The sequence below is a fragment of the Poecilia mexicana genome, unplaced genomic scaffold (genome assembly GCF_051168715.1).
Source record: "Poecilia mexicana isolate PSO_F unplaced genomic scaffold, ASM5116871v1 scaffold_6, whole genome shotgun sequence".
Taxonomy (NCBI): Eukaryota; Metazoa; Chordata; class Actinopteri; order Cyprinodontiformes; family Poeciliidae; genus Poecilia; species Poecilia mexicana.
In genome coordinates, this window is record NW_028263375.1 from 4395607 (window position 1) to 4422059 (window position 26453).

Consider the following 26453-nt stretch of genomic DNA (forward strand, 5'->3'; position numbering starts at 1 on the left):
ATCTGCAAGGTTCAGAGATTTTTTTGACTTCATAATATCAGAAAACACTGAATCAAATATTGGAAACTGGACTTTTCCCCCCCACAAATTTAAGATTTTCACATCAGAAGTCTGAGATTAATTTAACTTATTTTCCTGAAATAAATGGAAAATTCCGTTTTTAAATTCTACAAATATGACTTTCATCATCAGAAAATTTCAGTTTTTTTGTTTTCTTGACTTTTTTTTAAAATTAATCTCAATCTGAGGTTTTGGAAGAACTGATAAGGAGATTATTGCCAGATAAAATGTTTTTGTTTTAAAATCAATTGTTGGCGATGACAAAAGGAAGTGGGATTTCCAAAGTAAAACATTAAAACAAATGTGCACAGAGAATAGCTGTGAAACATTTTTAGGAGTTAAAAATGCTCTACTACAAATAAATTCAAAATGGTAAATAATAAATGGAATAAGGTTGTTTGCAGTTTTAATTTAATGTATATGGCCATGAAAAAAAATATTTATTGAAAGGGGCAGGTTTCTACATGTTTTTCTTCCTGCTCCTTTTTAATTTGTGTATGGTGAGTAATTTAAATTTGGATAAGTCAAAGGGAATGAGCTGATGAAATGTACGTCTTCCTTCCTCCAACTATGAGTTCTTCCCAGACCTGAAAGCCGAACTTTTACCGTGGACGTTTTGAGATGTTCTAAAACTTTGTCACCTAGTTCAGATTTGGCCTCATTGCCCCTCACAACATGGCGGACGCGCTGACGTACCGTACAACGTAGCGGCTGCGGCGTCGTTTTCCGTAAGCTCGTGAATCTCTTGTTACCTAGCAACCAGTTTGTTTTCAGTGTGAGAGAAGAAGGTGAAGGAGGTGAAGGCTGCTTCCGAGTCAGAAATGTTTCAGGTGGAGTTGCCTCGCGAACGAAAAGCCAGAGAGAGCGCGGAGCGGCGCCGGAACTATGAGGCGGAAAGGCGGGGGAGGATTTTTAACGATAAATTCAGGACTATTGGGGTGAGTTTCTGCTAGAGCCGAGGATAAAATGGCACCAGCGCTAAATATAGACCGTTTTATGGCTTACTGCCCAGGGCGAGAGGGTTTAGGGGGCGCCACAAGCGCAAAAAAAATAATCTTTTAACTACCAAACGAGTCTTTGATGACCTCTGGCTGATGAGGCCGAGTTCTGCTGTATCAAAGATCCTTATTTGATGCAAAATTAAAAGGAAATCTAACTTTTAAGTTGACCTTGACGGCTTTTGATCATATCTAGTTCAAGATTGTTTAACAGTTGGTGGAGAATATTTACAGTGCACTTTGAGATATGTAAAGTCTCGTCTTATTCAAAGTAAATATTTGTAGCATTGGGTACACCTTAGATTCAAATCTGGACTAGGTTATCAATAATCGCAGGAACTTTAAAAGCTTTGTTATACATCAGTGAAAACAATGGGTGTTTTTGAGGGAAGTCGAATGTGTGATGATCCACTGATCCGGTTCACAGGTGGATAAAGAAGCTTTAGATCTGCAGGTGATCGAGAAGCTGAGACGAAAATCAGCATTAAAAAATCAAGAAGATGCTCACAGTGAGTAAATGACCTGCTTCTGCCTTTAAAGCTGCAGTATTTAACATTTATTACATATTTTTGCATATTTGTCTCACTGTATCGTGTCGGAAGTATGAGACATAACCTGAAAAAAATGAGCTCCTCTGTCTTCTCCCATGGCTAACTAGAAACAACCAATCAGAACCAGGAGGAGGGTCTTAGCACTGTCAATCAAGCCTGTGTGCACTGCTCCTGTCTTAGTGCTGTCAATCATGCCTGTGTGCACTGCTCCTGTCTTAGTGCTGTCAATCAAGCCTGTGTGCACTGCTCCTGTGTTTCTCCGCCATTAGCACATTCAGCAGCATGTACACGGGAATGATTGACAGCACTAAGACCTGCCTCCGGCCTCTGATTGGTTGTTTTTGGTCGGGAGTGGTGCATTTCTTCAGACTATCTGTTCACAGAGTATCTGTCAGGTGGGGGTGTAGTGGAATTAATATTTTAAAGACACTATTGATAACGTTAAAAATTATGTTAAAACTTCTTATTTCTTAGGTAAATGAGTTAATAACTGAACAAACACAAATATTGTTCTTGGAAAAGCTCCAGTCTTCCTCATAGTGTGGTTTATGTCACTAAACTGCAAACATTTAATCATATTTTCAAATTTACTGATATTTATTGATGCTCTGGTGGAACAAAAAGTGAAGAAAACAGCAAAAATGATCACAGTTTTATTTATTTATCATAAATAAATGACTTTATCATGACAACAATGAATCATAATTCTTATGATGAATTATTCATGATAAATAAATGCCCCCATCATCTGTTGCAGATTAAACTGTCACCACATGGTGATGGTTTTAACAATTATGTGAAGTCAGAGTTACATATTGCAGCTTTAATTAGAGCATATTTACCTCAAAAATGATTAAATTATGACGGTAGCCTTTCATAACATTTTTGTTTCTACACAGATGCTGATGTGAAGCAGTACAACCGAGCAGCGTGTCTCCTCCAGAGGCGGCAGGAGGCGGCGGACCGCTCGGCGCACCAGGCCCGAGCCGTGTTCTGGCACCAGAACCAGAACCCTGAGAGCCGCCGCGAGTTCGACCTCAACGACCCGGACGCCCTGAAGAAGACCGAGTCCCAGATGGTTCTGCCGGGCCTGCTGGGTGAAGACCCGGAGTCCGGCATCCGGCAGCAGAGGCAGCAGGAGCAGCTGAGGGACTGGCTGCTGCAGCAGCGGAACGAGCTGCAGCAGAAACGGCTGCAGAAGAAGATCGAGGGTGAGCGGGCTTTAAGCTGCAAGAAACAAAATATGTTAAAACAAGATTTGTTAAAACTGTCGCCATGTCTGGACAGTTTAATACGAGACACATAATCTGTGAAAAGAAAGATCTCTACTGAGCTACAGCCAATCAGAGCCAGAAGGAGGAGCTGAGTGCTGTTAATCAAACATATGTACGTGCTGCTAAATATGCTAATGATGGAGAAACGACTCACTGTTACAGGAAAAGCGTTTATCTGCTGTCATTGATGGCGGTGCTAACTAGGCTAGCAGTGGCTACGCTCTGCAACACAGAGGAGAGCAGGAGGAGCCACAATAGTAAAAGCGCCACAATATTCTGCAGCAGCATCAAAATACGGTTGGCTGCAGCACTGCAACAATGTTTCACTGTTCAGGAACGGCGTTGGACTTTTCTGTGACACCAGTTTGATTGACAGCGCTAAGACCCGCCTCCTGGCTCTGATTGGTTTATTTCCACAGATTATCTGTCTTATACTGATAGTGACAGATTCAACAAATATGTAATAAGATGTTATTTGTAAAAAGTTTTAAATTGTGCATTAGCGCGTTGACGGTTCTGTTCGTCCGTTAGCGATGCTCGACGACCAGCACAGACAGGAAATGGACCGCAGAGCCATGGAGCTCCACAACCTGGAGATGGCGAAGAGAAAAGCCGACCTCATCGACGACGCAAACTACAACGCAGCAAAGGTCAGACGTCTCCCTTCATTCATGACCAAAGGTGGAAACGATTAACTGTGATTAATCAAATATTGACATAATCATCAACTCATCTAGTAATCGATTAATCGTTAACTGGAGAAACACAGACTCTAAAAAAGGCTATTTCCTGAAATAATAAGACAGTCAGAGCAGTAATTAGCCAAACTTGGACCAAAACTATAAACATTTTGCCTTTAAGATTAAAAAACTTATTTTTCTGTTAATCTGTTCTACCTGGAACTTCTGCAGTGGCAGTTTTAGCTTTAAAAATCTAAAATCAGTCACCTTTTTATCTTTTAATGTATTCCTTATACTGTGTAAAAAGGCTTAAGTGGGTAAATAAAAAAATGTGCAGAATGTGCCTAAAGAAGAAAAATGGATTAATCGATGAACTGATTAGTGAAATAATCATGATTCAGTCATTCAACCACTTGAGCTTATTTGTAAATTCAAAGACATTAAGAAAATGCTAACAAACAAATAATTACATTCCTTTTTAAACAAGAAAATAAATATTTTATTGCCTAAAATGTAGTAACAGCATTCCTTTATTGAACGTTTGGTCAGAAAAACCATCAACATGTGAAAAGTTCAGGCTTTTCTGCTGGACTGAACATCGATACAACGTAGAACTGATCTGGTGATTATATTTTATCCATAATTGGATGGAAAAAGGTGCTTAATGTGAGATTTTTACAGAATTTGAACCAGGTGGAGCTAAAACTGCTGCTTGAGGATTTTTCCATCTTAAATGCAAAACGTGTAAAGTTTTGTTCGAAGGGTTCAGGCAGAGTTACTTCTTTATTTTCTGTTTTCTCAACAAGCTTGTTGAGAAAACGAACCGGGAACGGGAGCAGCGTGAGGATGTGGCTCTGGGCGCCCTGAGCATCCCCGCCCTGTATCCCGGCGCCAACAGGAAGGATCCTGCAGAGTCGCAGCAGCAGGTCACCCAGTTCCAGCTGCAACAGGTTCTGGAGAAGAAGGTAGGAAACCGCCTGAACCCGATCCGTCCAGCTGAGGACGGATCCTTTCCAGACACGTCTCTGATCCACCGAGCCGCGTTTCCACTTCTGATATCTGAGGTTTAGCATCGGATCCGATGACGATGAATTAAAACGATTCTTTGGTCTTAACGAGCCGTTTTTGGAAGAATAACATTGTTTACAGAGACTTCATGATTCACTTTGTTTTGGATATTTAAAATGTTTTCCAGTTCCAGTGTTAAATGTTCATTAGAATTCAAAGTTTATTCTTGACAATTTGTTCTTGCATTATTGTGCCATTTCCATTAGATTACTGCAAAATGGTCTCAAAACAATATTATCATTTATCGCAATAACTTATGGAACAATTTATTATTGTGACAGGCATAGAGGCAATATTATGTAAAATCTAATTTTTTTTAGCTTCATGTCAAATTTTAGTGTTTTTCCCTACTAAAAAACAAACCTGGAGTGTTGTGTTGATTCTTTAATCTCCATGGCAACCATTCAGCTGTTCAAAACGCCTCGGTGGACTTAACCCCGCCTTCGAGACGCAGCTCCTCCCCTCTCTGCTCCTTCAGACTAGCCAGCAGCAATTAGCAACCAGCTGCTGAGCTCATTATAGGAGCTGCTGCTCAGAACGACGCTGGTAAAAACGTTAAAGGGTTAATAGAGGAGCCATGTTGGGACGACTTCCTGGAGGCGGAGCTTCAGAAAGAGCAGGAGCTTCTTAAAGAGACAGAGACCCAATTTCGAGGCGTTAAATCAGAAAGTCATATTTGATATATTCAGGATTTTCTTAAGAGCTGAAGGTAACAGTTTGCTTGTGCTATGAAGTGACTCTGTGTTGCTGGAAAACACGACCTGGACCTTTAACATCACGTGGGTGCGTCTGTGCTGCAGAGGCTGGAGAGGGAGAGGAATCAGCGGGAGGAGGACCAGGACCGGCTGCTGCTGGACTCGGCCCGCAGCGCCCTGCTGCTGGAGCGGCTGCAGGAGAAGCAGAACAAGCAGCTGAGGAAACACCTGGACAGCGTCAACGCTCAGCTGGCCCAGATTCGGCTGCAGGAGTCAGTGGCGTCCGCAGAGCCGTGACCGGCGCCTTCTCACCGCAGACTGACGTTTTCTCTCTCATCTCGTTTCCAGGAGGCCAGACCTGAAGAGGGGGCGGATCGACGACAGCTTCTTCGCCCAGTTCAACACCTGCACCAGATGACGCACGGTGACGTCACAGCGCCGCGAGACGATCAAACATTAAACTGAAATAAACTGTTTCCGATTTATTTTTACACAAGAGCACTCCACAAAATGTTTAAATCAACTTCACTGCTTTGCAATTAAATAATTAAACTATTGACAAAATCAGCAACAAAAAAACGTTTTTCCTGCTAAATTATTGAATAAACAGACGGGATCTCAACAGCAAAGATATTTATAGTTTTTAATCTGTTCTTCAACCATCAGATTGGAGAAAAGTTTTACTCTAGTCATTCAGCTTTCCAGAGTTTCTCTGATCGTTCATGGAGCAGCTCTAGAAAAGCCAGCAAAGCGTCTCTGATACAAATGTTTTTAGCACAACTTGAACACAACACTAGTCATACACGACCGTACCAGAAAAACCCTGAATACTAACGAGGTTAAAGGAAAAATCAGCAGCAGTGGTTGGCCTGTCAGCGATGGATCAGTTGGCAGCATCATAAACCAAAATGAGCTTCTTCTGCTTGGACATCATTAAAGATGCTGCATTTCACACCCGCTACAAAGTCGATGGTTTGCTTTTTTATTTTTTAACAAAAGTGTTTCCTGCCACTTTTGCCTGTTTTCCCTGTCCATGCTCAATTTCATTAAAATTTTTATTTAGTTTTTAAACTTTTACTTTACCAATATAAAACCCGCTGAGCTTTAAAAACTATTTTTAAGGGAGAAACAGATATGACACAAAATGGTTAAATGATTCATGTTTGAAACCCACTTTTGGCTACAGACATTTATAATCATTTTAATTATTGCTTCATTTGTTTATTTTTGATATTTAAGCTGTTTTTTCAGTTCCAGTGTTAAATGTTTTTATTACATTTGAGAGGATGTATTTGCATTAATATGCCATTATTACTGTCATAGTTGAAAATGGTTTCAAAATGACAATATTATCATTTATTTCTATTAACTGGAAAGTTTGCTTTTTGTGACAGACCTAATTAATCAGAATAATTGTTTAATCGACTACTAAAGTGATCACACTAGCTGCAGCACTAGTGATCACACTAGCTGCAGCACTAGTGATCACTAGCTGCAGCACTAGTGATCACACTAGCTGCAGCACTAGTGATCACACTAGCTGCAGCACTAGTGATCACACTAGCTGCAGCACTAGTGATCACTAGCTGCAGCACTAGTGATCACACTAGCTGCAGCACTAGTGATCACTAGCTGCAGCACTAGTGATTACACTAGCTGCAGCACTAGTGATCACTAGCTGCAGCACTAGTGATCACTAGCTGCAGCACTAGTGATCACTAGCTGCAGCACTAGTGATCACTAGCTGCAGCACTAGTGATTACACTAGCTGCAGCACTAGTGATCACTAGCTGCAGCACTAGTGATCACTAGCTGCAGCACTAGTGATCACTAGCTGCAGCACTAGTGTCGGTCCGAGGAGCAGATAATCAATAGTTTCACATTTTCTACTGAAAATAATCAATGTTTCCCTTGAAGCAGCAGCTGTTTGGGTTTATTTCTGAACGTGTTGAGGATCATCTGTTCCAGTTGCACAGCTGGAAAAAATTCATCATGACAGAGAAACTTTCTAGTTGGTCTTCAGAACTTGGTTTTCAGCCACAAACTTGGTCCATTTCCTCTGCCACAGAACCAGCGCCTCTTCCTGCTGCTTCGGCGTCAAAGCGCTGAACCTGAAACAGAGACGGGAAAGTTCAGACCGCGACCCGCAGGCCCAGTGGGAACCGTCCGGGCGCAGCGCCACCTGATGGAGTTAATGGCCAGCTGCTTCAGGGAGCCGACGTGGGATTTCAAACCGCCGAAACCCACAAACGCCTCGTAGAAGTCGGAGGAGAGCGGGGAGGAGCCGAACATGGCCGGGTCGTCGGAGCTGATGACCAGCGGGTGATCCTCCATCATCAGAGCGGTGGCAGGGTGATTCCACAGATCCTTCACCAGCTTCAGCACCTGGAGGGGTCAGAGGTCACAGGGGTCACGGCATCAACAGGAGCGACAGTAATTCAATTCACTGGGCATGAAATGCATTAATAAAAATAAAAATAATGCTGCTCTGTCTGGAAACCCATTTCTTTGTCTGATGACAAAGATACTAAATCCACCTGAAAAGAAAAGATTATAGATCAATAACCTTCTAATACTATTCCTGTTATTTCAGAAACAAATGTAATTAATTTAAATAATTCAATTTTAAGAGAACTTAATATAGACTCATTACATGCAGAGATTTTAAATATGATTTGAGTAATTTGTTAGTATGACATTTAAAGGGTCTGATGTTTTAATTGTCTCACAAACTGAATTTTGGATTTTATCTAATCCTTGAGCATCAAATGCAATAACTGTGTTATAAAGCTGGATTATAGGACTAAATTAATCTGGAATGATGTAAAGAGATGCATTGTGGGAGATGTTCAGCAGCAGTACCTGGTTGGAGATGGGGCACACCTCCACAGCCACACGCCTCTTCCTGGACAGATCTTTGGCCACTGGGTGGCGCAGCAGCGCAAACCCGTGGCCGATGCGCGACGTGTTGAGCAGCAGAGCGTCCAGCAGGTTCTGATCCACTTCAGTTCCCTGAAAGTCTGCTCACAGCACAACATCATTTCAGTTCCTTCTGCTCTGAATGACGATTTAGAAACATTCACTCTGAATTATTTATGCAGAATCTCATTTTATTCCTTCACGACGACATCTGAGCCAAACTAAATTACAAAGTCAGTTACATGGAATATTATTCAATTATTTTAATGGCTGCATTTCTTTTTAAATGAAATCAACCTTTGTTTTAAAAAACATCAGGTTTTATTTTCACTTTTTCAACAGCTTAGGTTTAGATTAACATGCATGAAAAATAATATCTGCAGGTCAGATTAATTACTGCTTATTCAGCATAAATGAAGTCATCAACCAATCAGCTTCTTAAAGGAGCTTCTCATTTCAGCCACACTTAAGACGTTAATAATTATTACTATTGGATAAGAGTGAATTATAAAAGCAGTTTTCAGCACTTAAAGAAAAAAAAAGCTCCAAACCAACTGAACATGTAATCAGCTCTTTATAAATCATAAAATAACTCATTATTCTACATTTTTAAGTCAGCAAGCCGAATATTTAGTTATCAAACTAAACCTTCATTTCAAGGCTAAATATAACTAGATATTTGGCTCTACAAACTAAAACAGCTGAGCCAATTATTTAGTTGACCAGAAAATTATTTAGCTTTAAATTAAATATTTAGCAAGTGGCTCAGTGAATTATAAACTAACAGCTACATGTTCTAACTGAACCTGTAGCTAAATATGTAGCTTAACAACTAAGTATGTATGTTGAAACTGACATTTAACAGTGAATGAACAACATGGTGAAAACATGAGTGAAAATTGAACCCCTATTTGTTTTACCCTCTGAAAACAAAATAACCAAAAGTATTGCTGTTAATTTGTGTAACAAACTTTATGCCCATAACTGCTTATTTACTCTGATGTTTTTAAATCTATTATTATTTGTTTGATGATTGGAAATTTTTAGCATGAGAAAACAAAAGAAGAAGAAGAATCTGTAAGTGTGGAAATACTTTTTGCTCCACTGTAGTTGTGACAACAATTTGCTCGTCTGAGCAACTGAACTTATAAAAATAAACCAACATTTATAATCTGGGTTAAATGAGGCGCGGTCTCAGTTGTCTGACCGGGACTCACTCGTCTCTCCGGCGTGGAAGAAGTACGGCAGCGTGGCGCCTTTCTCAGCAGGCAGCGCCAGGGCGTCCCTGAAGTACCACAGCGTCTTGCCTTGGTCCTCCCGGCCCACCTGGACACGCAGACGTTATAGAACCAGAACCAGCAGCTCTACACTCAGTGGCTCCTGTTGGACCTCACCAGGTCAAAACCGGCCAGGAAGTCAGGAAAGTCCTTCTGCAGCTGCATCGCCTTCTTCACAGCTTCAGTTACCACCGACAGTTTAGCGTGCCTAAAGAGCGAAACGATCAGCGACAGCAGCAAACGACTCCACCAACAGTCTGACCTCTGACCCTTCAGACAATGCTACGAAAATGGAAAATAACATATTCAATAATTGTTACATTTATTTAGCATAAATGCTAACCTCATACCATCTGAATTTAGCCATGGGTGGAAACATTTATTATGAGGAAATAAATGATTCTACCAAAAACTGAATGATAAAAGTCTTCAGTCTGCTGCTTCGTCTCTACCAGCATTTTTCTATTTATGTTTTAATTTTATTTGTTGTTTCTGTTGTTTTGTTTATGTATTTTGGATGTTTAAAATGTCTTCCAGTTCCAGTGTTAAATGTTCATTAGAATTTAAAGTTTATTGATCTTTATAATTACCCTTATATTACAGGAAAACAACAATATTATCGTTTATCACAATAACTTCTGGAACAGTTTATCGTGCAGCAACATTTGTTACCTACAGCCCTGTGTGCTGGACAACTTTGAAGACTTGCCATGAAAAGTGCCTGGTTCTGGACCTGACGGGTCGAATCTGATCGGTTCAGACTCACCTGTGATTTGTGAAGATGATTCTGACTCCGTAGAAGTCCGGGTGAGTGGAGATGAACTCCTTGGTGAGGTCCTGGTAGGTCTGCAGGGTCCAGGCCTGGTCGTGGGTGCAGCCATCCAGCTCGTACACCTGCAGGTGAAATACCTGGTTAACACCTGGCTAACACCTGGCTAACATCTGGCTAACACCTCGTTGACACCTGGTTGACACCTGGTTGACACCTGGCTAACACCTGGTTGACACCTGGTTGACACCTGGTTAACACCTGGCTAACACCTGGTTGACACCTGGCTAACACCTGGTTGACACCTGGTTAACACCTGGCTAACACCTCGTGGACACCTGGCTAACACCTCGTTGACACCTGGCTAACACCTGGTTGACACCTGGTTGACACCTGGCTAACACCTGGTTGACACCTGGCTAACACCTGGCTAACACCTGATTGACACCTGGTTAACACCTGGCTAACACCTCGTGGACACCTGGCTAACACCTCGTGGACACCTGGCTAACACCTGGCTAACACCTCGTTGACACCTGGCTAACACCTGGCTAACACCTGGTTGACACCTGGTTGACACCTGGCTAACACCTGATTGACACCTGGTTAACACCTGGCTAACACCTGATTGACACCTGATTGACACCTGGCTAACACCTGGTTAACACCTGGCTAACACCTGGCTAACACCTGATTGACACCTGGTTAACACCTGGCTAACACCTGGCTAACACCTGATTGACACCTGATTGACACCTGGCTAACACCTGATTGACACCTGGTTAACACCTGGCTAACACCTGGCTGACACCTGGCTGACACCTGGCTGACACCTGGTTGACACCTGGCTAACACCTGGCTAACACCTGGCTAACACCTGGCGGGGTGAGTCGCCGTCATGCTGGTCCGGTCCGAACCTGAGGGAGGAGCGCACGCAGCTCCAGGTACATGACATTGTCTGCGTAGAATTGGTTCAGGGCCTCCATGTAGTAATCCCTGAAGACGGGGGCAAAGGTCACCAGCCCCCACAAGGCCCCGAAGGCCGCCTCGAAGCGGTTCCAGACCACATCCTGGCTGGGGTACTCCGTCTCCGGGTCCCGGTCCGTAAACAGCGTCAGGTTACCTCTGATGCTGAGGAAGAGAACAATGAAGAGGAGGATGATGAAGAGAAAGACGATGAAGAGGAGGATGATGAAGAACGAAGGTCCAACTGGCCCCCGGTACCATCCGGTTTGCAGCTGGAATAACTAGAATATTACTGAATATTAACTAATCCACTAGTTAAAGGATTTAATGTTTATGTGGCTCCAGAATACAGTTTTATGACAAAAACAACAATTTGAGAGAATTTTACTTGGACTGGACCACTATCCTGTTTAAAAATGCCTAAATGAATATTAATAAAAAACACAGTTTGCATAGGAAACTGATTCCCTCTTAGTTCTTTTGCTTGTTTCATAATTGATGACTGTACAACGTTTCTATGAAGTAAAGAAATGCTGAAGTATGCAAATAAACCTGAAAATAAATGGTAAATGGTTTTTAAATTAAAGAAAAATTTCATTGTCAAATTCTTAAAACAGAAATCCCAAAGCCAATAAAAAGAAAAACTGAACTAAAAATATTCCACATTGTTTCTTTCTCAGAAATGATCAACAATCAGATATAACAATAAAATTATAAAACTGATTAAATGTGTAAACGTCCTTAAAATGAAGTTATTTTTTATTGGAGCAGCACAAATTTAACTGTGAAGTTTTAGCACATTTATCCAACTGAAAAATAAAAAAATATTGTTTCTAACCCAGTAGGTGGCGCCAAACTGACAACTCCCAAAGATTTCTGAAAGATAAACATAAGTGAAGCATTTTATAGGTCTAGAAACCTTTAATTAGTGATCCTGACTTCCTGCTTCCCTGGGACTCAAACGCATTTGCATCCAAATTCTCTTACCACCTCCTTATAACGGGAAAGACAAGCAAACATGCTGTTCAAGTCAGAAAATGTTTATTAAGCTTCATAAGTAGTTAAATATGCAGCATCAGAGCATTGATGAAACAGCTTCAACCTCCACCATGTGGAGGGAAAGAGAGACGCCTGGTGGTGGGAGTCGGTACTACCAGTCAGTTTCTATCAAACATGCAGCTCAGATTGAGGCAGATTCTTCTTACATTGAGACTTCTGCAACACTTGTTGGGTGAAAAACACACTCTGTTAAAGCATGGTGGAGGACATGAGGTGCTGCGGGTCCCTTTTGCTTCTAGAAACCTTGTTTAGAAAACCTGTTTTCAATATCAGGACAATAAAAGGCCAGTGTAATCTGGCAGCAATACTGATCAAAAACATCCCATAATCACAGCAATGGTTCGACAGACTCAAAAACCAAGAAACACTCATTTCTAAAAATTAACTTCTGCAAAAAATCTGCATAGAAGAGAATATGCAACAGCAAATAAAAGACTTCAACAAATATTTTCTATAGGTGCCAATAATTTTGCCACTCCTGTCTAGTTGCATTGTTTATTACTTTTGTCTGACCTCCAAACTTTTGTGTAACTGAAGATTTTAGGCCATTTTTATTGGAAAATGTCTGAAGCAAAAAAAATATAAATAATTCATTAGTTTTCCATCTTTAGTGTGAAACCTTTTGGAAGTGGGGAGTCACCTGTTGTCCAGCTTGGTTGCGTTGCCCATCTTGGCGCGCAGACTCTCCAGCAGGACCCAGGGGGAGCAGCGCTCCACAGGTTTGGGCCCCTGCGACGCGAAGACGAAGCGGACGGACGCGCTGTCGGTGAAGCACATGTAGCAGTTCGGGCGATACGTCGCGTTCTTCACCAGCCACTCCACATCCACCATGGCGAAGTCATGGACGTGAAGGACGGCGCCTGCCAGGTGGGATTAACCATTAAAAACCAAAGAAACAGATTTGTTCATGTTATTTGTATATGCACACATTGTTTTATGTTTAAATATGTATCTATGTGGGTTGATTGTTGGGTGGATTATACAAGATTGTTTTCTACATATTTTTTCTCAGTCAAATTTTTTGTTTATGTTCATTTTAAACTGTAAGTGAATTAAATAAAACACATAAAAAGTTTGTTTCTGTTTAGTCGTTAGTTTAGTGGAAGTAACAATATTACTCTAAGTGTTGTTAGGATTGTTCCTCTGGAGGATCGAACTAACCGCCTTTCCTCACTTTCTTCTCCTACTACTCTCCAATTTGCATTATTTGCTGCCATTTCAACTGTTAACTTCATGTTTTCTCTCAGGTCGGTTCTGATTGGCTGAGATCATGCCATCTTAATCGCCTGCCAGTAACTTTCTGCTTTACCATAGAAAGTTCTCCTGGTTCAGTTCTTCTGATTTTCTCTGCTCCGTCTTCTCTTAACCGGTCGTGGCTCATGGTGAAGGGAATGAAAAGTTTTGAACTCATGGGACTCCCAACTTTCAATGGTCATGAGACCTTGAAACGTCTGGATGTTTCGACCAATAGCATCCTTACCTTCGCTTGGCTCCACAGCTGGAGTTATTATCTTTTTTATCTATCCAAACTTAAACTCCCTTCTGAGTTTTTGTATCAAATTAACTTTTACTGAAGCACACAAACATCCTTTCAGGTCAAAGTGGCCAGGAACGCTACAATGACCCATTTCCTGACTAAAACTGCACAAACAACATAATTATTCCCCCACTGGTGCTGAGCCAGGTTCTGGTTCTGGTTCTGCTGAAGGTTTATTCCTGTTAAAGGGGAGTTTTTCCTCTCCACTGCCTCCACATGCATGCCTGGTTTGAGGGATTCCTTCAAGTCAACAACTCGATGCTCTGCTGGGTTTCCTTAGACCAGGGGAGCCCAAAGTGGGTCCTGGAGGCATCCTGCATGTTTCAGTCTCTCCCTGGTTTAGCACACCTGCATCAAATGATGGCTCGTTATAAGGCCTAAGGAGAACATTGACTTGCTGAGGAGGTTGTTACTACCACTGGGGAGAGAACTAAAACATGCAGGATGCCGGCCCTCGAGGACCCACTTTGGGCCCCCCTGCCTTAGATGGAAACTTTTTAAATTAATTTGAATAATAAACTGAACTAATTTATATCTAGGATAAATGATTGGATTAAAATTACATTTTTGTAAAGAAAAAAAAAGATGTCTTGAGATGACATCTGTTGTGCTGTTGGGTCATTATTGCCATAGCAACTCCATAGCAACTGCTTACCAAGATGGCTGTCAGTTACAATGTTGTGAGTGTGACATCACAGGAGAACTGAACTTAATGCACTGATTGATAATCCACATCCAGTCGACTGGAACGGATGTGACTGAACTGAAATGAGCTTTTTTTTGTAAAGTGAATCGAGACGACGTTTGTTGTGAAATGTTGCTATAAAAATAAACTTTTTAGGCTCAACTGCAACCAGTTTACATGCAAACCTAACCCACCATATAACATTAGGAACAATAATCAAATGGGCAAATATCTCATTTGATTATTGTAGTTCTGCAGGTCTGCTGCAGAACTACTGGTGCACATAAACCTTTTGTCATTGGGAGCATAAAATCTAAGAACAGATTATTTTCTGAAACCAGATATGTACAACACTGAAAAAATTCAGCAAGTCATGCTGAACTCGTTCTGCTTTTTACCTTTTGGCATCTCCTGCAGCAGCCCAAAGAGGGGACTCGCCTGGATGAGGCGCCGGGCCTTGAAGAAGTGCATGGAGGGAGGGAAGTCTTTCCTGGACATCTCGTCCTGCTTCAGTTTGGCCAGCAGAGCGTCCAGCCGCTGCTCAGCGTCCGTCAGCACCATCCTGCCGCCTATCTGCATGGACGCCTCCAGGTCTATGAGCTCCTTCCGCAGCCTGGGGTCCGGGCCGCTCCGCACCCCGGCCAGGCAGCACAGAAACAGGCAGGCCGCCGCCACCAGGGGGCGCTGCAGCCGGACTGCCATTCTCTGACAACTGGAGAGAAAAAATTACCCGACAGAAAGCCAAAACTGACACAGTTTAGATGCATGAATTAATTTTTCTATAAGTGTTTCAACAAATTATAAAATAAACAGTGGTTCTGATTTTCTGCATCTAGAACCAGAACCAAACATGGAGAAGCAGCATTCAGTTTCTATGTGCATAGATCTGGAACAAATTATCAGAAAACTGAAAATCAGCTGAAACACTGAGTTTTTTAAACTCACGGTTAAAACCCACCGGGTTGGAGCTGCTTTTGAGTCATAATATATGAAACACTGACCAACTTATTTAATGTGTGCTGATGATTTTGACGTAATGTTTGTCACTGCATGATGTTTTTATGATGTAAAGCACTTTGACCTGCCTTATTGCTGACATGTAATATACAAATAAACTTGACTGATTCATTTAAATTGCTTTATGTGGAAAACAAATGCTCTACTCATTGTATGCCAAATAGAAATACAATAATTTCTGTATTTATTGAAGCACATTTAGCTTTAACCCACCAGACTGAGCAGAGCTAACAGGTAAAGTCTGCAGGTGTAGCTCCAAACATTTTTACCCATCAGCCCCCTTGTGGTAAATTTGTCTATTTAATGTCTATTTTAGTTTCAGTTAACTTTTTTAATCGGTGGGTAAGAGCAAAATAAGTAATATGTAATAAGTTTTTCTAAGTGAGACACTGCTTTTATCTGGAGAAAACAAGATAAATGTGTTGCACAAATGAAACATTTTGTTATGCAAATGTTTCACTGTTACATTGACAAAAACATTTCTATTCTAGGATTTCATTAAAAAGTTACATTTATCTCAGTAATTTGTTCACGGTACTTCATGACCTATTTTTAACCTTTTCCGTTCACTGAACTTTTCTTATACAGCACTCTGAACAGTCATCTTCTTTAACAGTCATTGGTTAAATCTAATATTCTGATCATTTTGTTTTCATTGTCAGGGAGCCACAAAAGTAATCAATAATTAAAATAAGTTGTTATTGTTATTAATATTATTATTACTGTTGATATTAATGATATTTATATAATCCATAATAATAATAATAATAATAATAATAATAATAATAATAATAATTCTTATTCCGAAGGTCGGGTCACATAAGTGGGTTTTATTTATCTGGACTGAGGATAAAAATGTCTCTGTATAAAAGTAACGGCAGCAGAAACAAACGGAACCGCTGCTTGTGTGTGTAGAACTGAAAATAGTCGCTTTGCATCACAGAGGAGCAGTTAAACCTTCCTCACATGTAGGAAACAACCAGCTTAAAAGCAGAATGAGCCGATAATTAACAAATTCAGAAGCTGGGGAGCTGATAATAAAGGTGCAGGAAGACGTCGCTGTTTGGAGACACAAAGGGGATAAATGTGACATTACCTGGCTGAGTTGTTAACGGCTCCGTCCGGGCAGCAGGTGGAGGAACAAGGCTCCGCAGGGTAGTTTCGCTCCGGCTGTGGGTCACTTCGGCAGTAAAGAGGACTTACTCACGGACACGGCGACACGGCGACGGACAGAGCTGTTTTCACCACTTTCTGACGAGCTGTCACAAATAAACTCGCTGCTAAACCGGGAGTGGGCTGAACCATGCCCTGAGCACTGACTTGCAGGCACAAAGCCCCGCCTCCTATGCTTTGATTGGCTGAAAGAGGACGTTCCTCGTTATTTTATTGGTTCATCTGATGTAAAAAGACAACGGCGAGAGGAGGAAAAGGAAATCCTTTTTGCAAATTATTTTTGTTTTGGTGGGTTTTATTTATCTTCTTAGGTTTTAAAATAAATAAAACTGAAAAACGTTTTACATAAAGAGGATAGAAACTTTTTTAGCACCTGAATGTATTAATTGTGTTTTGTTCGCCCTTTTAAACTGGTTAATTTCTAGGTGGGATGAAGTTTTAACAGGGTGCTGTTGCCTTTTTGATCCAAACATTTTTACCCACCAAGACCCCCTAATGTGACCCGATCTTCTAAAAAAAAAAAAGAATATTTATAATTATTAATAAATATGATTTTTTTTAAAGAACCAATAGTTTATTTCTGTCCTTAGGTTTTAGAATATAAACCAATGTTTTTCAAAAAGAAGATGGAGACATTTTCTTCTGTGAAAATTAAGTAAAAACAAAAATATATCAGTTTCCAACTTTATTATTTAGAAAATACAAAACCTGTATTTCTAATCAGGGCTGTGATATAATTGTTATATTGCTTGAGTAGCTCAGGAGAGTCTTTGAGTAACATTACCTTGAAGTATCACTGTACTAAAGAATCAACTTAGTAAATAGAAACGTTTCAGAATTTAATGAACAAAATGTCTTAGTTCTATATATTCTGATTATGACATTTTTTATTGTATTTTACAAAGGTTTTCACACCTCTTCTCTGTTACAGTCTTGTGCAATATATTATTATTAATAATAATCTTGTTTTTTGATCAAATTAAAAAAAAACTTTCTTTTAACTTTTGGGTTTTTGTGTAAACCTTTTCATCCGTTTCTGCTGACACTTTTTTCAGGACAATAACGGCTGTTTATATTTCTATTTCTCTTCATTTTTTGCCATGTAATAACTGAACATTTCAATGTGTGTTAAGACCTTTTGTGGGTCACCTGCAGGTCTACCTGGACATGGATGTCCACCTGCCTGACAGGCTGGGGGCAGACAAAGCATGCAGAGCAATCAGCTGGAAAAAGTTACTAAGTTTGAAGCTAAATAGAAAATATTTAGCTTTAAACTAAAAATATTTAGCCTGATAAGCAAATTTTCAATTCAAAACTAAATATTTACCTTGCTAACCAAATATATAGCTTCATAATTAACTATTTGGTTTCAAACCAAATATTTAATTTGCAAGCCAAATGGCAAATATTTGGCTCTAAACATATTTAGCCTGCTAAATTCTTCAGCTTACTAAACATTTGACTTCAAATTAAATATTTTCAAGATTTAGCTTGCTAACTGAACACTTAGCTTAGCATTTAGTTTGCAAGCTAAATCTTTGGCCTCAAACTAAACATTTAACTTGTACCCAAATACTTATCTTCAAACTATTTAGCAAATATTTTAAGTTTGTAGCTTTAGTTTGCCAATTACATATTTAGTTTGAAACTGACATAAGTGAATGAATAGAATGCTGAAAAAAGACATTTCTTTCCTCTTATGACAATATTACTGATGTTAATTTTGACAGTTTTTACAAACCACATCCTCACTTTAAGAGGCTCCACAGGAGAAAGTTTCTGTAATGTGGTCAAACTACAGAAACCTCCAAAAACAGATAAAACTAACTCTGAGTTGAGAAACGTTATTTATTTCTAAGACAGTATAGAAAATAATCCATTCCATCCCCAAAATAATCCATGTCAGTCAGATAAGAACATGTAAACTCCACTTTAAAAACAAAAAGACTTTTTCCCCTCCTCCCAAAGCCGCCGTCCTCCTGAGATAAAGGACGACGGTTTAAAAACGCCACAGGGAAAAAGTTACATTAAAACAAGTCCAAAAATGTACAAAACATCTTAAAAGAACAAATAAATATGATTCACATTTAATCACACCTAAATGGGTTTGTCGCTAGTGCAGAGATGGCAGAAGAGGGAGAATCGGTTCCAGTCAGCTGGCGGCAAGTACAAACACACACACGCGCACACACACACACGCACACACGCACGCACGCACGCACGCACGCACGCACGCACGCACACACAGACACACACACACACACACACACACACACACACACACACACAAACTCTCAACCTGTTTAGATGCTACCTGCTATTTTTACATTTCACTACTTTGATAAAACGTTGAGGGAAACTCTCTCCAGTGTTTCCAGACGTCGCATTTATAAAACTATGTGGGTTCAAATGGACTCGGAACAGACTGCAACCAGATTTCCCATCATGCATTGGGGTTTAAAAGAGATGGTACACTGATGGGGGAGTCTGGGAGGAGAAGAAATGTACGCCAGCCAGCAGCTAGATGAGGTAGATTCAGATCATTACTAAACCGCACTAAAGACTAAACTGCCACAAGTCACAATGAAAAGCGAGAAAACTAGAATTTTTATTTATTTTTATCCAAAGTGACTTTAATCAGATGAAGAGGAAAGCAGAATAAGAATCAGAAGAAACTAAAACACATTTATGAGAAAAACAAGCAGAAAGGCGGCCGGTTTGGATAACAGAAGTTTCGGCGTGCTGCTCCTTCCTCGAATGATTCACAAAAATACCCGTAATCTGCATCTGTACACCCTGAGGAGAACCTGACCACGAACAGCAGGAGGAAGAGGAGGAGGAGGAAGACACCTGAAACTCTGAACACAAGAAGCTTCGTTTTGTGCTGCGTGTTTGATGGATGCGTGTGCAGCGTACCGGCGGGACCTCAGTAGTACAGAGCCGATATCTAATCATTTCAGAGGTTCTGAGGAAGGCCACTCAGTTCGGGGGAATCTGGACTGACTGAACTCATAGTGCATAACAGAGAATCACGGAAGCAACCGCTTCCCGTCAGGACATTCGTAAAATCAAGGCAGCGCTGAACGGTGCATACTGAAGTTTAGAGACGCTTTTAGAGTTATGGGTAGAAACGGCAGGAATCAGAGTCCCTACATGTGCAACTGCGGCGCTGCGCTTGTCGTCTAAAAGATTAACCATACATTCACAGAGAGGAAGAAGGCATCAGCAGGCGGCCGGTCAGGACCCGCCTCTCCTACACCTGAGATTAAGAGACGACCTCCGGCTGCCTGGCGTCCCTGAAGGCAGCGTCCCCGGCGCTGCACAGGTTGACCTAGTGGTTATAGGGGTTCCCTTCGTTCCAGGATAAAAGCTTCAGCGTTGGAAGAAACAGTCAGGAGGAGGTTTGATCTCTGAGGCTCAAAACTATTTCACATTTTATTCTGTGTGCTGTGGCAGCTGGTCGGTTGGAGCCTCCCAGCAGGAAACAGCGGCAGCCACTGGGACGGACTTCCTGTCTGTCCCAGCAGTTTGTTGAATCCGTACCTGAAAGGCGAGAATGAAGGTCAGTTAACGGTCAACTTCAGCAGGTGTTTATAAATTAAAACGAATTTCCTCCATAAGTCTCCAGATTGTCGTCAGGTTTTCTACTCACGTCGATCTTCAGATTTTTACAGTCCTTGTTTCGCTCCAGCACCTCCAGGAGTGGCCATCATCTGCTGCCTGGAACCATGTGAACTTTGATTAGGACCTTTTGCTACAGCATACAAACTGCACATTAAACCATTAAAAGTCACTTTAATAAACTGAAGTTACACCTAGATTTGCTTCCGATTGGTTGATCTGTCCCTCATGTCGACTCCAGGAAGCTGGAGCCACCAAGAGGAGGTCCGTCTAGAATCCTGGGCCCAACCGAGTCAGAACCAGAACCAGTCGCCCCGTTTGAACTTCTGTTTAAACCTTTTTGTTCAAAGCACTTCACCTGGTTTCAACCTAAACTGAGGACTGTGATTGGCAAACAGCTTAATGGAACATTACTGCCACCTACTGGTGAGAAGTGTGGACTGAACGTCATCAATAAGAGCAAAAATTCCCATCATCTCAAAAGCAGAATGTATTTCTGTTACAGTCTCGTCTCGGCTGAACCAATCATTGAATCTACACAGATTTGAAGAAAGTAAATCATGATGATGAAACTAAAACTAAATTAATTGCGACTCAGAATCAACATATTTGATTGTGCCTTATTTAAATGCCATCATTGTTGTGATGCTCAGCTATTTCATATTAATTATTATTAATGTGGCAATAAACTGTGAGCTGATTGGCTCTTGTGTGAAGTTGTTTTTATCTGACTTTCTGGCCTTCCTGCGTAACCATCCTGATGAGATAGGCCTCACCTGGGCCCTCACCTGTACGGATTCAGGTGAAGCATCTCACCTGGGCCCTCACCTGTACGGATTCAGGTGAAGCATCTCACCTGGGCCCTCACCTGTACGGATTCAGGTGAAGCATCTCACCTGGGCCCTCACCTGTACGGATTCAGGTGAAGCATCTCACCTGGGCCCTCACCTGTACGGATTCAGGTGAAGCATCTCACCTGGGCCCTCACCTGTAAGGATTCAGGTGAAGCATCTCACCTGGGCCCTCACCTGTACGGATTCAGGTGAAGCATCTCACCTGGGCCCTCACCTGTACGGATTCAGGTGAAGCATCTCACTTGAGCCTCTTGATAAACCTTTTAAAACTGTCAGATTAATACTAATCCTGAACAAGTTATTCGGCGTAATGAAAGTTTCAGGAGGAACAAAGACTAAATTACTCTAAATCTCTGAAAGCCCAGAATGTAGAAGAAGCGGATTAGTTACCCCGGGTGCAGGAAGCGCTCCGGCCCCCTCTGCTGGACCATCATGCCCTGGAAGTGCCCTGCAGCTCTGGGGTGTCGGTACAAGGCCATGCGCGTTTGCCCGGGGGGGTAGGGCAGCTGGGGCCGCTGTAGCGCCTCCATCAGGTGTGGGTGGGGCCTCTGGGCAGCGTAGCGGGGGTCCGGATACGGCTGGCCAGGGTACGGCGTCCCGCTGCCCGCCGCCTGGGGCATCATGTGAGGTGGTGGGGCGCCACCCTGCTGCATGCCGGGGTGCAGCGCTCGGGGGTCATACATGAACCCTGCCGGATGGGCGTGCCGCAGCGGAAGAGGCGGCGCTCCCCGGTGGCGGGCGGCGGCGTTGTGGCTGTCCAGGTCCAGGATTTCCTTCGGGCTTTCCGGCGGCTCTGAGCTCTCAGCCGTCTGGTTGCTGATTGGACCAGCCGGCGCCTCGGCGCACCCCCCCTCCTCTGAGCCGGCCGGGGACAGCAAGGCGGCGCGGCTGGAGCCCGGCGGTGACGCAGCGCTGTCCTTGAAGTGACCGTTGGACCTGGCGGCGCCCACAGGGAGGTAGGCGCTGGGGGCGTCCGGCTGCTGTGGCCGATAGGGGGGCTGGTACCCCTCCCTGCTGAGCGGCGGGCCATAGTAGGCCGGCTGCTGGTACTGATGGGGAGGGAACATGTTCCTGAGGGGAGGGGGCGGTTGCTGGTAGAGGAAGGCGTTGTTGCCCCCCTGCTGGTAGGCAGGGTGGGGCGGGGCGTTTACGGACTGGCTGGGAAACGGCGCCTTGTTGTAGTGTGCATGGAGGGCGCCGCCCAGACCGTACTGGGAGGGGGGCGGTGCCACGGGGCTGTAGCCACCTGGCCCCCTCTGGGCCGCGTTGCTCCCTCTGTTGCCCCCCATGCCGCCCCCTATGGGCGAGGTCTGGCTGCTGAACTGTTTGTAGATGCCGGGCGCGGCGGACATCAGGGCCTCCGAGTCGGGCCTGCCGACGGCCTCACAGGGCCGCTGACTGCCCGGCCCCGCCGCGCTGGGCTGGGGCGGCAGCAGTGTGGAGGGGCGGCTGGGCGGCAGGGAGCTGAGCGGGGCGCGCTGCGGGGACGGCGGGGGGGAGGCGGCGTGAGACCGGGCGGAGCCCTCTGGCAGCCCGTCCGCCCCCTGCTGGCGGGTCTGGGAACTGGCCGTCCGCTCCAACCCGGTGGGGCGGCCCGATGGACTCAGAGCGGCGGCCAGTTCCAGGCTCATGGCGTGAACGCTTCTCTGTGGCGTTGCTTCATTACAGATGTTTACGTCGTTTTTGGTGTTGGACGTTGGACCTGATGGACAGAAAATAGACGAGTCAGCAGAACATCGAGACAAACGCAGATCGACTTCAGGGCTGAACTTATTCCTCAAAGCCTCGTTAATTATCCAGATACCAATACTGCCAAACTATTCAGCGCAGTGGTCAGTGCTGAATTTTTAAAGATGAATATACTTTCAATTACACATACAAAATAAACAACAAAACAAAAAGAGCAAATAGAAATAATTATGAAGTCTGTGTAAACAAAATTATCTCCAAAAAAGGGCTAGTTGAGACCAAAACACCAGACTGACGACTTATTCAGTTTTTGGTAGAGAGAGAGAAAAGAGAAATCAGTAAATCATTAATCGTCAGAAGCTGTGAAAGCAAGCTGGTGAATATTGATTACTATTGAGGACAACTGATGAATACCGACTGAGCGACCTGCTGTGAGGGATAACTAAACCAAGCAGAGGGAGTTCATTGTTTCAGCGTTGAGACGGAAAGCGTTTGGTTCCGTCAAACAGAAATGGAGGAATGAAAGGTCATGTCTACCTCTGGGCTCCGTGTCCGGCTGGCCGTCCGTCCCTCTGTCTCCAGTCGGACCCAGCAGCTGAAGCTGTTTGGAGGGAATGCTGCCATACCCTGATGGGGCCCCCGGCTGATGAAAGCCGCCAGCAGGGGGTCCAGAGGAGGCCGACAGCTGCTGCAGGGCCAGCATCTCTGGGCTCTCCAGCATGGAAGATGACTGAGTCCTGCCAGCCGGGTCCGACTGCAGCGCCGGGGCCCGTGAGGCCGGTGGCCCCAGGGAGCTGGACATCTGATGCGGCGCGTTGTGGGGATGCTGCGGGTAACCGGCGGCCTCCGGCCACGGCTTGTGTCCCATCGGCGGGGGCATGCCGCCGTAGCTGAAGCCGCGCTGGTTGGCGGCGTTGGGGTTCAGCCGGTCCTGGCCGTTCACGCCGGGCCAAATGCCGGAGGAGGAGCCCAGGCCGGGGGGCCTCAGGCCGGGGTAGGGGAGCTGAGCGGGCCCCTCGGGGCCAGAAAACTGGCTGGCCATGGGGTGCAAGGAGCGGCCCTCGGGGCGCTGGTGGGACGGGTACATGCTGGCTTCGGGGGGAGGGCTGGGCTGGAGGGCCGTGGGGCGCGGCCCCAGGGACGGACCGTGAGTCGGACCGATGTAGGGCCGCTGCTGTGGAGGGCCCCCATTAGGGTCCGGCCCCATTGGATACCTGGGGCCCATGTGATGTCCATCAGCCAAATGAGTCTACATAACACAAAGACAGTACTGGGTTAACTGGGCTGACTGGTTTCCATGCACAGCAGGTTTACTGGCAGAGGAACAAAGATTCCTTAAACGTGAGGATCCTACATTTCATATTTTATACAGTTTTGTCTTTAAAGCTGCAGTAACTTGTATAAAGAATGTTTTCTCATGTTTGTTAAAGCTGTCACCATGTTGTGACCGTTTGTTATAAAATAATCTGTGAAAAAATCCATCTCCTCCTCCCTGTTACTGCCGTCTGAAGAACTGCACCAAAGATAACCAATCAGAACCAGGAGGAGGGGCTTAGCGCTGTCAATCAACCTCATGTACTTGCACAATATGCTAATGGCAGAGAAACAGCTTACCGTTACAGGAAACCGTTTACACGTCGACATCAGTGGCCAAGCTAACTAGCCTAGTGTTCAAAACTTTATCTGCTGACAGGGCATAGCAAAGAGGAAGGCAGCGCCAGCTAAACCCCGCCTCCTTCCTCTGATTGGTTGATTCTGGATAGCTTTGGGAGAAGGCAGAAGAGCTTGATTTTTTTTCTCAGTGACAGTTTCATCAAATGTGTAATATATTTTTTTTAATAAAAGTTACATACTGCAGCTTTATATACAGATTACCATGAATCAAACATGTAACAAATTGATAATGAGGTGTGATTAAACCGTTTTACTTAATTGATAATAAAATAGGAGTAAAAAGGGGGTGAAAGCATGTTAAATTGAGGTGTTGTACCGAGTTACACCACAGGGTGGCGGTGCTTCCTGTGAGATGTTTGGTGCATCCAGGGCCGGATTTACAAGGATGTGGGTCCCTGGGCTGGAAACCGTTTTGGTGCCCTATCCACTAAAGAAAAATTAATTTGCTAATATAAATTTGGTTACATTCGTAACGCCATACATGACTGATAACTGATGATACCAACTGATGATGGTAAGTTCAATCATCCTTTCACCACTAAAAAATACTGTAACTCCATAATTTTAAAGTACTTCAGTACTGTTTATTTTCATCAAAATCTCAACTCACCTGATGCGACTCTTCTATAAAGCACAATGTCTCCAAAACATGCATTCGTCAATTAAATAAATTAAAACCTGCGGGGCCCTAAAAACCTGGGGCCCTGGACTACTGTCATTTACCCTGATCATTTCTTACTCTCTTTCCTAATTATTGGACAACTGCCCATACATTTACTGATTTTATTTATTTATTTCTTCAAAAAATAGAGGTCAAAGCAGTTTTGCTATTAAACCATCTTTATCTTTATATGTATTCTATTTTTAATGCTTATAATAAAACATAAAAAGAAAAAAGAAAAAGAAAAATACTCTTCTGGAAATATTTTTAGTACATGTGTAGCACCATCTGAGCTGATGCTACAGATGGTGCAGTGGGAGCAAGCCTTAGAGTCTCCGTCTTACTTTTATTTAACTTTAGGGATGGCAAAGTCCATATTTATGATTCCAATAAAATTTTTTTATCATATAATATTTGTTATTGCATCAGCCTCTCTTTTATGGACTATGTTTTAAGAGTGTCATAAATGTTCTACTTTACCAGCATTGTGGTGTTAGCATGCTAGCTGCCCCGCTAGCTTAATGGCTAACTGTTGGTGGTGATTGTATGGGTCGGTATCTGCCACATTTGTACAGAGGCATTAATGATGTTTCTCAGGCAGAAAGTTACACTTTCAGTGATCAAAAGTCTGTTTTTTACGTTAAAGGTTCTGCATTTTAAGTAGTCATGGAAACCCAGAAGCCCCAGAAGTTATTGCGATAAATAATAATATTGTTTTGAAATGATCTTCAAGTAATATAATGGCAATAATGCAGGAGCACATTCTCACAGATCAATAAATTTAAATTCTAATAAACATTTTACACAGCAACTGGAAGACATTTTAAATATCCAAAATAAACAAAACAACATAAAGAACAAATAAAATGAATTATGGGTCTCTGTAAGCAAAACGTTCAATCAAAAAACCAAAGCACCAGACTGAAGACTTTTATCATCCAGTTTTTGGTAGAAAGAGAGAAAAGAGGAAAATCAACAGATCATGCAAAGGGAAATTATTGAGTTTGTTTTAATTTATCATGCCATTATCTACTGTTAATTGCAACAGGTTAAGTTTTAAGCAAAATAAAACAATTTGTTCATGTCAGTGGCATTATTAGGCTGTTACTTTTGAATTCAAGCCGATGTTTGATATAAATAAAAAATATGAACTAAAGCTGTGTTGTTTGTGTTGTACACAGTATTAAAACATGCTTTATGCCGTTCTAGGGCTAATTCATTGCATA

The 26453-nt window shown here is 42.9% G+C and overlaps 3 protein-coding genes across 4 annotated transcripts in view; 1 reads left to right on the forward strand and 2 right to left on the reverse strand.

The window, feature by feature from the left end:
* The first annotated feature begins 773 nt into the window (after positions 1-773).
* On the forward strand, positions 774-5905 carry ribc2 (RIB43A domain with coiled-coils 2). The gene is made up of 7 exons (XM_015000870.2): positions 774-998; positions 1486-1567; positions 2509-2820; positions 3415-3533; positions 4370-4528; positions 5432-5598; positions 5675-5905. The coding sequence occupies exons 1-7, from the start codon at positions 882-884 to the stop codon at positions 5742-5744; spliced, it is 1026 nt and encodes a 341-aa protein (XP_014856356.2). The 5' UTR covers positions 774-881; the 3' UTR covers positions 5745-5905.
* A 1326-nt stretch (positions 5906-7231) lies between these two features.
* On the reverse strand, positions 7232-16891 carry ada2a (adenosine deaminase 2a). Its single transcript, XM_015000869.2, has 10 exons — positions 16652-16891; positions 14937-15250; positions 12957-13176; positions 11209-11422; positions 10289-10416; positions 9640-9730; positions 9463-9571; positions 8189-8346; positions 7509-7711; positions 7232-7437 (listed from the first exon to the last, which is right to left on the reverse strand). The coding sequence occupies exons 2-10, from the start codon at positions 15238-15240 to the stop codon at positions 7335-7337; spliced, it is 1530 nt and encodes a 509-aa protein (XP_014856355.2). The 5' UTR covers positions 15241-15250; positions 16652-16891; the 3' UTR covers positions 7232-7334.
* A 1665-nt stretch (positions 16892-18556) lies between these two features.
* The window catches only part of cecr2 (CECR2 histone acetyl-lysine reader), a 45435-nt gene continuing 37538 nt past the window's right edge, over positions 18557-26453 (reverse strand). Inside the window, exons 16-20 of one of the 2 annotated variants that reach the window (XM_088006102.1) lie at positions 24883-24993; positions 23430-24141; positions 21594-22905; positions 20381-20448; positions 18557-20271 (exon numbers count right to left, since the gene is read on the reverse strand). In XM_088006102.1, the coding sequence (XP_087862228.1) occupies positions 20397-20448; positions 21594-22905; positions 23430-24141; positions 24883-24993 (2187 nt within the window). In that variant the 3' untranslated portion in view covers positions 18557-20271; positions 20381-20396. The remainder of the gene's footprint in view (positions 20272-20380; positions 20449-21593; positions 22906-23429; positions 24142-24882; positions 24994-26453) is intronic. The other variant, XM_015000866.2, reaches the window with a different exon arrangement.

Bases quoted from the DNA above. Each gene is read 5' to 3' on its own strand.
- ribc2 (XM_015000870.2), top strand. From the start codon at position 882: ATGTTTCAGGTGGAGTTGCCTCGCGAACGAAAAGCCAGAGAGAGCGCG. The intron at 1,568-2,508 runs GTGAGTAAATGA...GTTTCTACACAG, and splicing joins AAATCAAGAAGATGCTCACA to ATGCTGATGTGAAGCAGTAC. The intron at 5,599-5,674 runs GTCAGTGGCGTC...TCTCGTTTCCAG, and splicing joins GCCCAGATTCGGCTGCAGGA to GAGGCCAGACCTGAAGAGGG.
- ada2a (XM_015000869.2), bottom strand. From the start codon at position 15,240: ATGGCAGTCCGGCTGCAGCGCCCCCTGGTGGCGGCGGCCTGCCTGTTT. The intron at 10,417-11,208 runs GTTCGGACCGGA...TTTCACCTGCAG, and splicing joins TGCGTGCGCTCCTCCCTCAG to GTGTACGAGCTGGATGGCTG. The intron at 7,438-7,508 runs GTGGCGCTGCGC...TCTCTGTTTCAG, and splicing joins CTGGCCATTAACTCCATCAG to GTTCAGCGCTTTGACGCCGA.